The sequence below is a fragment of the Haplochromis burtoni genome, unplaced genomic scaffold (assembly GCF_018398535.1).
Source record: "Haplochromis burtoni strain Fernald_Lab_line unplaced genomic scaffold, NCSU_Asbu1 Contig_46, whole genome shotgun sequence".
Classification (NCBI taxonomy): Eukaryota; Metazoa; Chordata; class Actinopteri; order Cichliformes; family Cichlidae; genus Haplochromis; species Haplochromis burtoni.
The window spans coordinates 1177210-1190520 of record NW_024582407.1 but is presented as its reverse complement, the minus strand read 5'-3'; the positions used below and the strand labels follow the sequence as shown (position 1 = coordinate 1190520).

Genomic DNA, 13311 nt, shown 5'->3' with positions numbered 1-13311 from the left:
TTACCTTCATTTGCATAAAGTTATGACTCAAGAATTAAATTAGGCTATGTGACAGTGATTCGCATATGCAGTTTTGGTGATAAGCTACTGGAGAGAAATGCCACTTTAAAAAAGTCACAACTGCTTTTTCAAATTTAGTGTATTGCATTACTGATGTTTGAAAATCATAAGTATACAAGTAGCCGTTCTTAATGCAGACTGACATATTTAAAAAACAGTGATCAGTTAATACACACAAAGATCCAGAATTCTGCATATCAAATATAATCAAATGCTCTCTGCTGAAGGTTAATTTGTGTCTTTCTGCCTACCTGCTTAACTGTGTGTGTATATATGCATGTAGAGTAGATGCAGAGTTGCAATTCCTGTGTGTGTGATTCCCCCCCAGGTGCTGTCCCACTTGACATGTGTGGAGCGATGGGTATGTGCAAACATCATTATGCTGCTTCGTGAGGAGAACACTGTGCCGTTCATGGTGCGCTACAGGAAAGACATGATTAACCACATGGATGCTGATGCTGTTCGAGATGTCCAGATGGTTTATGAGGAGTTATGGTAAGTGAATGTAAGATGTTCAATGAAACAAAAAAAATATGAATCTTATACTTCCATAAGTTTCAGATTCACCCTATCTCTAAGGGTGGCTGGCCTCTCCCTTAGAGATGGTGTGAGAAATTCGGCCATTCGGGAGGGGCTTAGAGTAGAGCCGCAGCTCCTCCACATTGAAAGGGGCCAGTTGAGGTGGTTCGGGCATCTGACAAGGATGCCTCCTGGGCGCCTCCTGGGTGAGGTGTTCCGGGCATGACCCACGGGAGAAGGCCCCGGGGCAGACCGAGGACACGAGAGATTATATCTCTCGGCTGTCCTGGGAACGCCTGGTGTTCCCCCAGACAAGCTGGAGGAGGTGGCTGGGAAGAGGGAGGTCTGAGCTTCTCTGCTTGAGCTGCTGCTCCCGTGACCCGGCCCGGATAAGCAGAAGAAGATGGATGGATGGATGGATCTTATACTACTTACACTACTCATGCCCTCAATATGTTAAAAGCATGGAAAGAGCATTTTAGAATACTGGAATTAGATTTGTGAAACCACATGAGCTGACTATACTGAGTCCTGCAGCTAGATGGTGCTATATGTCAAGCTTTAAAGCCTGAAATAGTTGCATGTGGCTGATTTGTATTTCTCTGATTTCTGTGTGTTTGTCCTGCACAGTTGATAATCTGTCTTTCTTCTATGTGTATATTTGTTCTTCAGTTCTTTGGCAAAGAGGACTCAGTCTGTGGTTCAGACCCTGAAGAAAGATGGGGTGTTAACAACTGAACTGGAACAAAACCTGAGGAACTGCCGTTCAGCTGATGAACTGGATCATGTGGTCAGAATCAAATTTGTATTCCAAAGTGTTATCCATCAATTAACTGTAATAAGATTAGTTCATTCTTGACTCTCCACACATGAAAAGGGCTCTAGCACTAATAACTAGCTCAGTCCAGTGTTTGTGTTTTTGCCTGCAGTACTCCCCCTATAAGAAAGGCAGCAAGCTGACAAAAGCTCGCAGGGCCAAAGCACTTGGCCTTGAGGACGCTGCTTCTGCATTGATGAACACACCACACACTCTAGATTTAAGGGCATGGATAAAACCTGGTACTGAAGGTAACTGATAAACATGTGCACACTCTTGTCATGGTCTGCGCTGTTTTGTGTATTGCTTGAACCAGCCAATGATTACCAAATGATTTAATTAAATGGTTATGCAATGCAGATGAAGACACACACACAATCACATTCTAAATTCTTAAAGATTTATTGACTCATTTAAAGTACATTATTGATGTGTGTATATGTGTGACAGGTCTGTCATCAGTGGCAGAAGTGGCTACAGGTGTGGAGCACATATTGGCTGATATGATGGCCAAAGATCCTGAAACACTCACCTACGTGAAGACATTGTAGGAGTCTGTCTACATACACATAAAATCTAATTCATTTTTCTTGTATCTTCATGAATTATTAATATTGTATGTCTTTCTTTTTTTGTGCCAGATGTGAGAAAAGTTTTGTAAGCATACAGTCGTCTTTGTCTAAGTCGGCATTAAAGGAAAAGGAACAGGCGAAACCTGTCCAAGGCCACAAAACAAAAGCAGGCGCCGAGCAAAATAAAAACAAGGACATTGACAAGTTCCAACTCTACTTTGACTTCACCTGTAACATCCAACGTATCCAACCCCATCAGGTAGGAAGTTTAATTATCCTTTTAAGAATTGTCTGCAATCTACCTTAAAAGTTTTGTGCAAATACATTTTATAGCAGAAGCGTAACCGTTTGGAGTGTGATTATAAGCTTAAAATTTTGCTCGAGTGCTTTTGTAATAAACATTTCTCTTTACATTTTAGCTATAACTTGGATCTTGTGCTGTCTTTAGGGTTACCGGTCCTAAACATGGAAATATGTGATGCTGTTTTTTCTGATCACTGTCCTGTTGTGTTTGACATACTTTTATTTCTCCGCCATTTTACACCTCTTATTTCAACACGTCGTTGTCGTGTTTTTAACCCATCTGCAACAGAACAATTTTCTATTGCTTTTAAAAAAGTTTTAAGATCTCCCCTTGGCTTTGGTACCGAGGAAATGACAGTTAATTTCTATGATAAATGCAAAACTGTCCTTGATGAGGTCGCTCCTTTTAAAACTATAAACTCGAAACCACGACCAGACCCATGGATAAATAAGGCCACTCGTTCAGCCAGACGAGAGTGCAGGAAGGCTGAACGTAAGTGGAAAAAAGATGGGCTGCAGGTGTCCTTTCTCATGTTGAGAGACAGTCTGTACAGGTATCAGGACATTGTTAAAGCAGAAAAGTCAAGGTTTCTTTCTAATGTTATTGAGAATAGCTCCAATAATCCTCGGGTTCTTTTTTCAATTATTGACTCTGCCCTGAATATTTCCCCAGCTTCTTGTATTAATAGTTCCTCAGACACCTGTGAAAGGTTCTTGCAGTTTTTTATCAATAAGATAAAACAGCTTCGATCTATGATCGCCCTGCCTTCACATGAAATATTCACCTGCTCTGCTGTTTTTATCAGTTTGAGCCTGTGTTTTGATCAGGTGGAGGAACTATGTAATGGCATGAAGACATTATCTTGTCCCAATGATGTTGTTCCAACACATTAAAAAAAGATTTCTGACATTTTAAGGATTTTTAACAGCAGTCTTACTTCAGGTGTTGTGCCAGCTTGTTTTAAACATGTACAGCCTTTACTTAAAAAAACCTAATCCCGATTCCTCTGTCCGTTCAAATTTCAGACCTATTTCCAATTGAAAATCTTGGAAAAGATTGTATTAGTTCTTTTGTAAACAGACACAATGTTCTTGAGAGGTTTCAGTCTGGTTTTAAAGTTTCACAATTGAAACTAATTTTAAAAGTTCTTAATGATCTTTTATTAGTCCCTGACTCAGGAGACTCAGCTGTGCTTTTGCTTTTGGATCTGACAGCTGCCTTTGATACTGTTGACCACAGCATCTTGATCTCACGATTGGAGCATTGCGGCATCAAGGGCCTTCCACTAGAGTGGTTCAGGTCATACCGATCTGACAGGACTTTCTCTGTGAGCTTTGGAGCTTTTATCTCTTCTTCAGCTCCCCTTACTTGTGGTGTTCCCCAGAGATCTATACTGGGGCCAATTTTATTCTCTATTTATATGCTGCCCATAGGTCTAATTTTTTGAAAATATAACATTTGTTTCCATTCATACGCCGATGACACTCAGATCTGTCTTCAACTGAAGAGAAGCTGTCCTGCTCCACTGGAGCCCTTAGTTCAGTGTCTCGGTGAAATTAAAGCCCGGATGGCCTCTAACTTCCTTAACTTTAATGACAACAAAACTGAAGTGATAATTTTTGACCAAGTGTCAATCCCAGCACCTCTCATTTTAACCTGCGCAGTCTTGAGTCTTTTATTAAGCTGCATGCCAAAAATTTGTGGGTTATATTTGACAGCAATTTCACCTTTGAAAAACAAATTAGCTCAGTTGTACAGCGGTCTTTCTTCAAACTGAGGCTTTTATCTAAGGTGAGATCATTTTTATCTTTTAAAAACTTTGAACGAGCGATTCATGCTTTTATTATATCCCAGCTGGACTATTGTAACTCCTTATATGCTGGAGTCAGCCAGACCTGCCTGGCAAGGCTGCAGTTGGTCCAGAATGCTGCAGCTCGTCTTCTGACACGTACTAAAAGATGTGAACACATTTCCCCGGTTTCCCCGGTACTTGCCTCCCTTCATTGGCTCCCTGTCCGCTTCAGAATTAATTTTAAAATTTTATTGTTGACTTACAAAGCCCTGAATGGACAGGCTCCCGGGTTGTCTGACCTCTTGCAGTATGCCCCTCTTAGATCTCTTAGATCAAATGATCTTTTGCTTTTAGCCATACCAAGGTCGAAGGCTGGTTCACAGAGGCGATCGAGCGTTTGGGGTCGTAGCCTAAACTGTGGAATAATCTACCCTACATCAGACAGGCGACTACTGTCAGTCTTTTTAATCTCATCTTAAAACACATTTGTATTCACTGGCTTTTAATACAGTATGAGAGGTATTTGGTGTTTGGTACTAATATTATAAGTTATTTGGTACTAGTTATTTGGTATTTTTGTACAGCACTTTGGTTAACGTTGGTCTTGTAATTAAATGTGCTATATAAATAAATAAACGATAATCTCACAGACATTTGAGAAAATATTCTGTAGACTGATGAAACAAAAATGTAACTTTTTGGGAGTTTTCACTCCTTTTACATCTGACATAAAACTAACACTGCATTTCATAATAAGAATATTGTGCCAACAAGCATACATAGTGGTAGAAATTTGGTGTTCTGGGACTACCTTGCTTCTTGAGAACCTGGGTGACTTGTATTTGATGAAACCATGAATTCTGAATCCTGAATATCTGGCCATCAGTTTGTTCCCTGAAATTCAAGTACACTTAGGTTACAAAGTGGGACAGTTATCTGAAACATACCTGAAAGTCCACCTCTGAATGGCTTAAACAAAAAAAACAGAAAACAAATTAAAGGTTTTGAATGGCCTAGTCAAAGTCCAAGCTTAAGTCCAATTGAAAGGCTTTAGCATGACATTAAATAGGCTGTTCATGTTCAAAAACCCTTCAGTGTAGCTCAATTTGAACAATTCTGCGGAAAAGGGTGGCTAAAATTGCTCCACAGCGAAAACCAAACAAAAAGAATGACAGTTTGCTTTATTTGTAAGATACATTTACGCTACTGAGACTCACACTTTTTCTTGTGCCATTTTTTTTTTACCTCAACTGGAATTACTCCTTCTAACACCTTTACTTTTATGATATAACTAATGAGACAAGTAATAACCCAGCCATAAGAGAAAATACATACAAAACAAATAAACTTGAAAAGCAACAAATAAGTCAAGTCTTCTTGATGATCATAAAGGTCATTTACAGCTGTGGAGTGTGTTTTGACTACCCTAGTTCTCAAATACACACACGCATGCACATAAACATGAACAAATGCACACCATCTGCTTGTGTCATTTCTGTCTGCTTAATGCATGCCACTTCTGAATGCTAGCCATGTCAGTCACAGTTAGCCTTGTCTGTGCCTTCATATTTAGCCCTCCTGCATCTTGCACCACATCCTCTGCTCCCCCTCTGTCCCTCTAGTGACTGGTGGGTTACTCAGAGTTGGGCCCGGGCCTCATGTGTCACCACAGCTTCCATCATCTGCTGTCTCTGCCACACCACACTCTCTGGCAACCGCTCTCTGCCCTACAGTCATTTAATCGCATACGCACATGCATACACACACTTGCTCACACACAAGCGCACCCTGTGAGTCCCCTCATTTTCTCTTCTTAACATATGTGACATGTCCCCTGCCGACATGCCATTGGATTAGGGAGCTTTGATTGACAGGCGCTCTCCTGTAGTGACAGCTACTGCTGCTGGGCCCACAGGCGGACAAAAGGACGGGGAGAAGGAGTGGGGGGCAGTAAGGGAAGGCAGAGCATGAACAGATGAGTGGTGCTGAGGTGCTTCCGTCACTTATCTCTCCTGCTTCGCTCTACTCTGCCTCCCTCTTTTTCTGACTAAACGTCAGCCCTCCAATCCACTCATCACCTCCGCTTTGCGCCTCTCCTCCCCTTTCTATGCAAGGCCTTTAATTCGATGACTCGCCTTTGTCACGGAGCGTTAATCCACAGGCTGCTGTGACCCTGCGAGCTGTCAGATTCCGGCTAATATGAACCTTTTCTAGCCGTCAAGTTGGCAGTTAGGGGGAGCAGGTGGGAGATGTGTTTTGACAGGAGGCATGTGTGTGAGCACACACTTGCCCGTTTGCTTTAGCACATTTTTATTAAGCCCCAGCCATGGTAGTTTGTTAAAAATAAAGTGCAAGGCATTGTATTAAGGTGTGGAAAGAATAGATCTCCTGTGGTGGAAAACAAAATTAGGTAGCATGGAAAGTACATCTTCAGAATTTTAATCTCCTTAATGAAGTAACACATAAAAGGGATTCTAGGTTTTGGTGTTGGCACATCTTAATTCATCGTCAAAGTTAAATACATTAAGGAAAAGAATTAAGCAAGAAGATAACATCTGAACATTAGGTGTTCACCTTGATTCAAAAGTACGGGCTTGAAATGACACCCAAGTTTAATTCTGAATCCATAATAACAGATTTGGTGGATGATTTTTCTCGTGCTGCCTTCTAAAATCCATGTCACTGATTTTTATGACCACACAAAGTGAAGGAAAAGAGTGCATTCCTGAACTTTAGAAGTTGAAACTTTTTGGTTTGGCATTTTTCAACTTTTCTTGAAAAAAGGGCTGAAAATATAAACAAATTATAGGAATAAATGAGTAATTCAGTACTTTTTGTTGTCTTGTTAACCAGCTAATGATTTCAGGCACAAAAAATCCAACTTTTCTTATGATTTCTTATGAGTGAAAATGGGGGAAAAAGTACAGTGATTTATTGTAGCGTATATAAGACAAAAGCAGAATTTGTACAGTTTCAACAAGCTCAAAAGTCGGTATCATTTTATCCTTCAACACAGCCTGAACTCTCTAAGGCAAACTTATGTAGTCTCCAGGAATAGTTCTCCAGGCTTCATGAAGGACATTCAAAATCTCTTGTTACTGTTTCCCAATGGTACGACTTTCAGTTACTGTTCATCTGCTGATAGTTTTTTGCGCCTGCCACTTCTTTTGTTCTTCACTTGTCCAACTTCCTCAGTTTTGTAAGAGCACACCACACACCAGGCTAAGCTGTGCCCTCTTTAGCTCAGATTTAATTCCGACTAACATGATTTGAGGCCTTCTTTGAAGGGTACACGTTTACCTTATAGCTATTAGCAGCTGCTATGCTCTCGAGTATGCCAGGGAAGATTTGTTAAACATGCAGTGGGCTGTTTTTAATGCGATTTGCGCTGTGATCAAATGGTAGTTCAGCGCTCCAGTCTGGGGCTTGCCTGCAGAGAAGCTTGGGTAAATGGAACTGTTTTATCAATTAAACACTTGTTTTTGATGGACAGGCGGAGAAAAACAAGATTATTTGTATGTTCATATTTTGTACTGCAAAATTGTGTGTGTGTGTGTGTGTGTGTGTGTGCGTACTGTACATGTGGTATATTTGAGTTTATGTAACGGTTTTAATGCCCGAGATGCTCTGAGGATTTTATAACTTTGTACAACTTGCGGCTTATTGAATCAGATTCATGTGTCAAATATAAAATATGTTATTTTGCCACCTGGGTAGTACAAAGTCTGTGTAATCAGTGATTACGAATGGACATCAGGTGTTCTGTCTCCTTCCTCCCTCACGCTCTGCACCTAATGTATTTATTCGCTACCTTTACCTAAACCAAGCGACATATTACCAGTAGTGAGAACACGTCACTGTGCGACAGTGAGAATGGGAAACTCCATGTGTGTTCCTTACAAAGCGTATTTTTTAAATGAAATCAAACTGTGTAAAGATACTTTGGTTTTATTATTCCATATACTTTACTGGTTATTGTTTATCCAGACCATTATATGCCCAGTTTTGTATTTCTAATCCTACTGGCCTTCACTTATATAGGGATATTGAGCATTCTACTGACAGCTTTGTTCAGCTGTTATACAACCACATTCGTCACTCATATACAATGTGTCCTGTGTGTGTCAACAAAGTCAAAAAGTCTGCAAGTTGGCACTGAATATGTGTGTCTGTTTGTTTATCCTTGATATGTCGGATGGATAGATGTGTTGATGACAGTATTCCTCTAAAGAAAGGGTGAGAGAGAGAAGGAGACAGACAGAGTATAGTTGTTGGCTGACTGCCCTCCCTTCAGGGCTGGTGGGAGGAATAAGGGGCATCTAGAAGAGACGGTCTGTCTGCTCTTGTCAGGGTTTGGCCAGTACTTGGTTACCTGTCACTCTGGGCCCATCTAAAACACAAACACAGTTCTTACTCTGTCTCACATCACCCTTCCTTCCAGATCACCCTGTGTGTCCCATCAGTGACCCAACTCAGATAGAAACTGAGAGAAAGTGAGAGAAGCACCAGACACTGGTGTTTATCATCACTGAGGACCGTCATCTGCTATAGAAAAAACCTGAGCATGAACAAAAATTGCTGTTGGATGAACTTAGATCTTTTACTTTTGTTGGCACCATAGCTGAATTTGGAATACATACCAACAACAAGGAAGATGAATTTAGTGTTTGTTTGTTTTCCAGAAAGCTACTTTCAGCTGCTCCCTTATTCACCAAGGCTTGCCACAGCACGTATCTCTGCATGTTTGATTTCGAAGGGTTTACACTAAATACCCTTCCTGATGCAATACCAAAGGAATTTGTGTCTTCTCCTGGAATTGAACTGGTGTTCTGTTGAATGTGTAAACCACTACACTGTGGAGAGATTTCTTTTTTTCTCCATTTAGGTTGTGATATCAATAAAACCTTAGAAGCAGCAGCTAAAATTCTGGTACAGTTGTGCATTTTTGCAGTTGTTTATAAGAAATACATATTTGAATTATATCTTTATCATACATTATAGTGTTGTGTATATAGATAGACTGTTATGTTTATCTGTGCAGCTTCTATTTACTTAAAGTGTTATGAATTCTTGAATTTCTGAAAACTTTATTAATCTTTTCTTATTTCTAGTTGATGATACACATGTTGATGCCAGACAGTGTCGTATGAATAACACTATAAAAGTATATGTCATTCTTAATTACCCAAAATACTTAAAGCCCAAGAGCGCAGATTTAACAAGGCTTTGTTTTGTATTTACTGCTTTAATTTCACTCATGGGCTTTCCTAAATTCCAAGATAAGGAAGTGTTTTGCCTTTTTTTTTTTTTTTTTTTAGATTAATCCTCTTTAAACTTTTATTCTTTGATAAAGATTCTTTGAGAAATCTCTTCATAGTCAGCGAGGCAGCCCTGGGGAGAAACATGTCAACACAGGAGAAATCTTAACTTTCATCATTATTTAAGGAAACTTGCTGCATTAATCCGTGTCTCTGCCATGCCATTAGCTGTGTTTTATGTTTTTATTTGTGTGTGTGTTGAACATGGGCGCATCCCTTCCGAGGGTGCTGCTGAGTGGTAATGGTTGTGGCACTGTGTGGGTGCGGGTGGGGGGAAGGCCTTGCGGTCTCAGTGCTGATGGTGGCATGGTGGTGGCATTTGTCAGCTTGCTTCTTCCGCTTGGGCTCCAGATTGACGTTTTGTTTCTTGGCCCTGTTCTATGGCAGGCTAAAGGTTCCCCACTGAAAAGGTCAGACACTTACTACTGTTTGCTTAACAGCATGTAACAGTTCCTCTGAGGGGGGAACGACCGCACAGCAAAACAGGCCTGGCCACGGGATATACTCCTAGGCTCATCACTTTTAACGCACGTGTATTGAGATTTCAAAGATTTTCTCTTTTTTGTATGTTTGTGTGAGTAAAGCGTGTTCATGCACTAAAGCGACAGAGCCTTATGTGTTTTAAAACAAAATATACACATAAAATATACATTTTTCTAAAATATTTCTGCTAGCCGTTGCTATTTATCATACTTCAAATGAAGTATATCACATATAGAAACATAAATTAATCTGAATATTTATGATTTCAGTGGATGCTGGTTTTAGGGACAACAGCGAGTCTTGTTTAACTGTCTGTGCGGTAACTGGTGGAAATATATGTATTGCATTCATGCGTGCATATATGTGCAGACGCTGGCTATTAACCGAGGGGAGAGTCTCAAGATTTTGACAGTGAAGGTGAACATCCCCGACAGGGTGAAGAGTGACTTCACTAGGTGGTGCATCAACAACAGGTCAGACACAAGAAATACACAAACACTGTTACACTCACTGACACTTGTGTCTGCCATGATCATATGATGTTTTGTTAAAAATTTTAATACAAAACTGGAACTGTAGAAGGCAGAAAGTGTGGCATCTGTTGTTGACTTTAAGATTTTTGTACAAAAGGCACAAAACTGAACATATGATACCAGTGCTGTATGTATTGTGGCTGTTTTTGCCTGTGGCTGAAGTCGATAATAGAAATACTAAGAAATGGCTGGAGAGTCATTATTGCTTTTTAAGAGGACAAAAATGAAAATTTAATATTTTTTTAATACTCCAAATTTAATACAATCCATTCATTATTTTTGACTTATGCTTCAGGTATCTTTAAATTAGATTTTACATTGAGAAATTATTGTAAAAAGTAAAGCAACAATTCTCATAATTTTGAATATTTTCTTAGTATTCTTTTTTAATATTAGTTTTGGGAAGCATGAGTAGCACAGCACTTTCCTAGGTAACAGCAACTTTTGCTAATTCTGTTTTTTGCCACTCTGAAATAGCCATTTAAATAATCAGTAAAATAGAAAAAGAAGCAAATAGCAGTTGTTTGTAAGTACTATTTGTAAAGTACGCTATCCATTTTTAAATATATATTCTTAGGCATCTTGTAAGCAAGGTAACAAAATGTTACTCTAATGATAAGACGTATTTCTCATGATTAAAGGAGTAGTTTCCTTATGTGCCACCAAATATGACAAGCAGAACACTCCACCTGGTTTAAACTATAATAAAAGGTTCTGTACAGATTGGGTTTTTGATGACACTTGCAAAGCATCTCTTGGGAGCACAAGAGTCAGTTTGCAAAGGCACATTTGCTTTGACAAAACACATTAAGCAGTAGAAACGCCTTGCAGAAGTACGCACTCTTTACCCCCACTGCTTTAATGCAGGTGGAGGCCAAAGACATTTGCAAAAGAAGAACTTCATGCAATCATTAGGAATGCAGTGGAGGATTCATATAAAAGGCTTATTCTTCCTTTCCTCACCAGGAGTTACAGGTAAGTGGATTTTGGATTTTAAAGTGTTTTTTCATCCAATATCAGTTTTTCCATTTACACCATGATCCTTTTTTGATCCTTTCTCAGTTTCTCTTTTGTTGATGTTGTCATTCTCTTCTTAACTAAATATGCTTTTTGGCCAGGTGGTGGTGGTCACCTTCAAACTGTTCGTTTATTAGAGCATTTATTTTCTGTCTGAAACTAAGTGAGGTGTCTTTTTACCACCTGACAAAAAACAAACAAAAAAAGAAACAATTCCCACATAATATATAAAAATACCTCTATCAAGTCCCAGTTCATATTGAGTTCATTCCTCAAAGACTGCGCTTCAGATGATGGTAAATTAGTCGGCCGTCCCATGCAGGCAGCACTGGTCTTTTGTTTCTTTAAACAGGGCTCATCAAAAGTAAAATCCTCCGCATCTACTTCCTCTTTCTTCACTCCAAGCCAAGCTTGTGAAGACCCCTCGTCTGCCCATCTGTCTCTCTGATAGGATTCTGACACAATAAATGACACCCTCTACAAGAAAAGAAGAGAAAGAAAGGAAAACAAGGAAAAGATGAAAGAAAACATAAAAATGCAAACACAAGACATTTAGAACATGGACATTTTCTGCAGACATCAACTCAGAATGTAAATATTGATGTGTAGTTCATTGTCCAGTTTTATAAGTTTTTAATATTATAAATACAGCCACAGTTTTGTGTAATTAATGGGTCACAAAAGTTAAATTATAATTACATTCTAATATGTTTCATTTGGCTGTAATTATAAACACTGAAAGTTTGCCTTACCTCTTCCTTCGTTCTGACACTAGTCCCGCTCTCTTCAGCCCTCGTTTCCTCTGGACAGTCAGTTTGAATTCCTCCTGTTTTTTCTCTATAATCGTTATCCACTTTTTTCCTCTCCATTCCAGCCAACACTGAGGCTTCAGAATCCTTTAGACTTTTAGCAGCCTGTTTTTTTCGTCCTGCTGCAGGTTTACGTGGTGCCCTTAGCTTAGGTTCTTTAGGCACTTTGGGAGCTTTAGGTTCTTTGGGTGCTTTTGCCTCTTTTGGTTTTGCAGTTTTCTTGGCAGTTGTTTTCTTTTCACCAGTTGCAGTACCTCTAGCAGTTTTGTTGGGGGCTTTTGACTTTGGCTTCGGTGGCCTCCATTCCTCAGCATCCTCATCGCTACTCACCGTTTGGGAAAAAGATCTGATGGTGGAGTAAAGAAAAAGAACAAAATCTGTCAATTATAACACCAGAACCAAACTTGAACCTTTCTAATAACTTTATAATGTTTTTCACAGGTGTTTAATGGATTGATAGTTAATAACATGCAAGCAACCCGAACAATTAGTGACATATTTAACATTTAACACGTAATACCCCTTTCTAAGGCCTCACAAAGAAGGCCTTAAACTTCAAATGATCCAAAATACAACACCTGTTTTGTCACTATAACTAAAATAGAACAAATATAACTTTTAAAAGTGCTTCATTTTATAATACATTTTATTTCCCTTAATGTCATTGTCTAAGAATCCGTTTCCTGATTGGCCCATTAAAGTTTAAAACACATTACACACAGTAACTATTAAAAAATAGATTAATACATGTTAAGTATGTATCTTATTAATAGAATTAATACTATTACAGATGATGGCTGTTGCAAAAAAGCTATCTGTAGCAATTTCGAAGACATTAGGGTTTAAGTGACCTTAGCCTGTGCCTGTCATGTCTTCCTATGTTTTTATCAGTTTTGATTGTTTTAAATGTATAGCACTTTGGTCAACAGTTTTTGTTTTAAATGTGCTATATGAATAAATTTGACTTTGACATAGATTATCATAAAAGACTAGCTCTAGACTTGGTGAAACTTGTTTGTTGTCTGCATACCATCTTATCCACAAGATCCTGAAATTCTAGTACCTTAAAATTCCCAAAAGCAGAACA

General features: G+C 39.1%; 2 protein-coding genes across 2 annotated transcripts in view; one reads left to right on the top strand and one right to left on the bottom strand.

The window, feature by feature from the left end:
- Nucleotides 1-13311, bottom strand: part of srbd1 (S1 RNA binding domain 1) — a gene marked incomplete in the record, with an annotated part of 63488 nt that overhangs the window by 48288 nt on the left and 1889 nt on the right. Inside the window, 2 exon segments of the mRNA XM_042220297.1 lie at nt 11653-11892; nt 12168-12570. Of these exon segments, the coding sequence (XP_042076231.1) occupies nt 11653-11892; nt 12168-12570 (643 nt within the window).
- On the top strand, nt 54-11476 carry LOC121814430 (S1 RNA-binding domain-containing protein 1-like). Its single transcript, XM_042220298.1, has 7 exons — nt 54-555; nt 1252-1369; nt 1509-1647; nt 1847-1943; nt 2038-2227; nt 10235-10338; nt 11266-11476. The coding sequence occupies exons 1-7, from the start codon at nt 440-442 to the stop codon at nt 11375-11377; spliced, it is 876 nt and encodes a 291-aa protein (XP_042076232.1). The 5' UTR covers nt 54-439; the 3' UTR covers nt 11378-11476.

Coding starts and splice junctions, on each gene's coding strand:
- LOC121814430 (XM_042220298.1), top strand. CDS start 440: ATGCTGCTTCGTGAGGAGAACACTGTGCCGTTCATGGTGCGCTACAGG. Junction 2,228..10,234: donor AACGTATCCAACCCCATCAG/GTAGGAAGTTTA, acceptor ATATATGTGCAG/ACGCTGGCTATTAACCGAGG. Junction 10,339..11,265: donor AGGTGGTGCATCAACAACAG/GTCAGACACAAG, acceptor GCTTTAATGCAG/GTGGAGGCCAAAGACATTTG.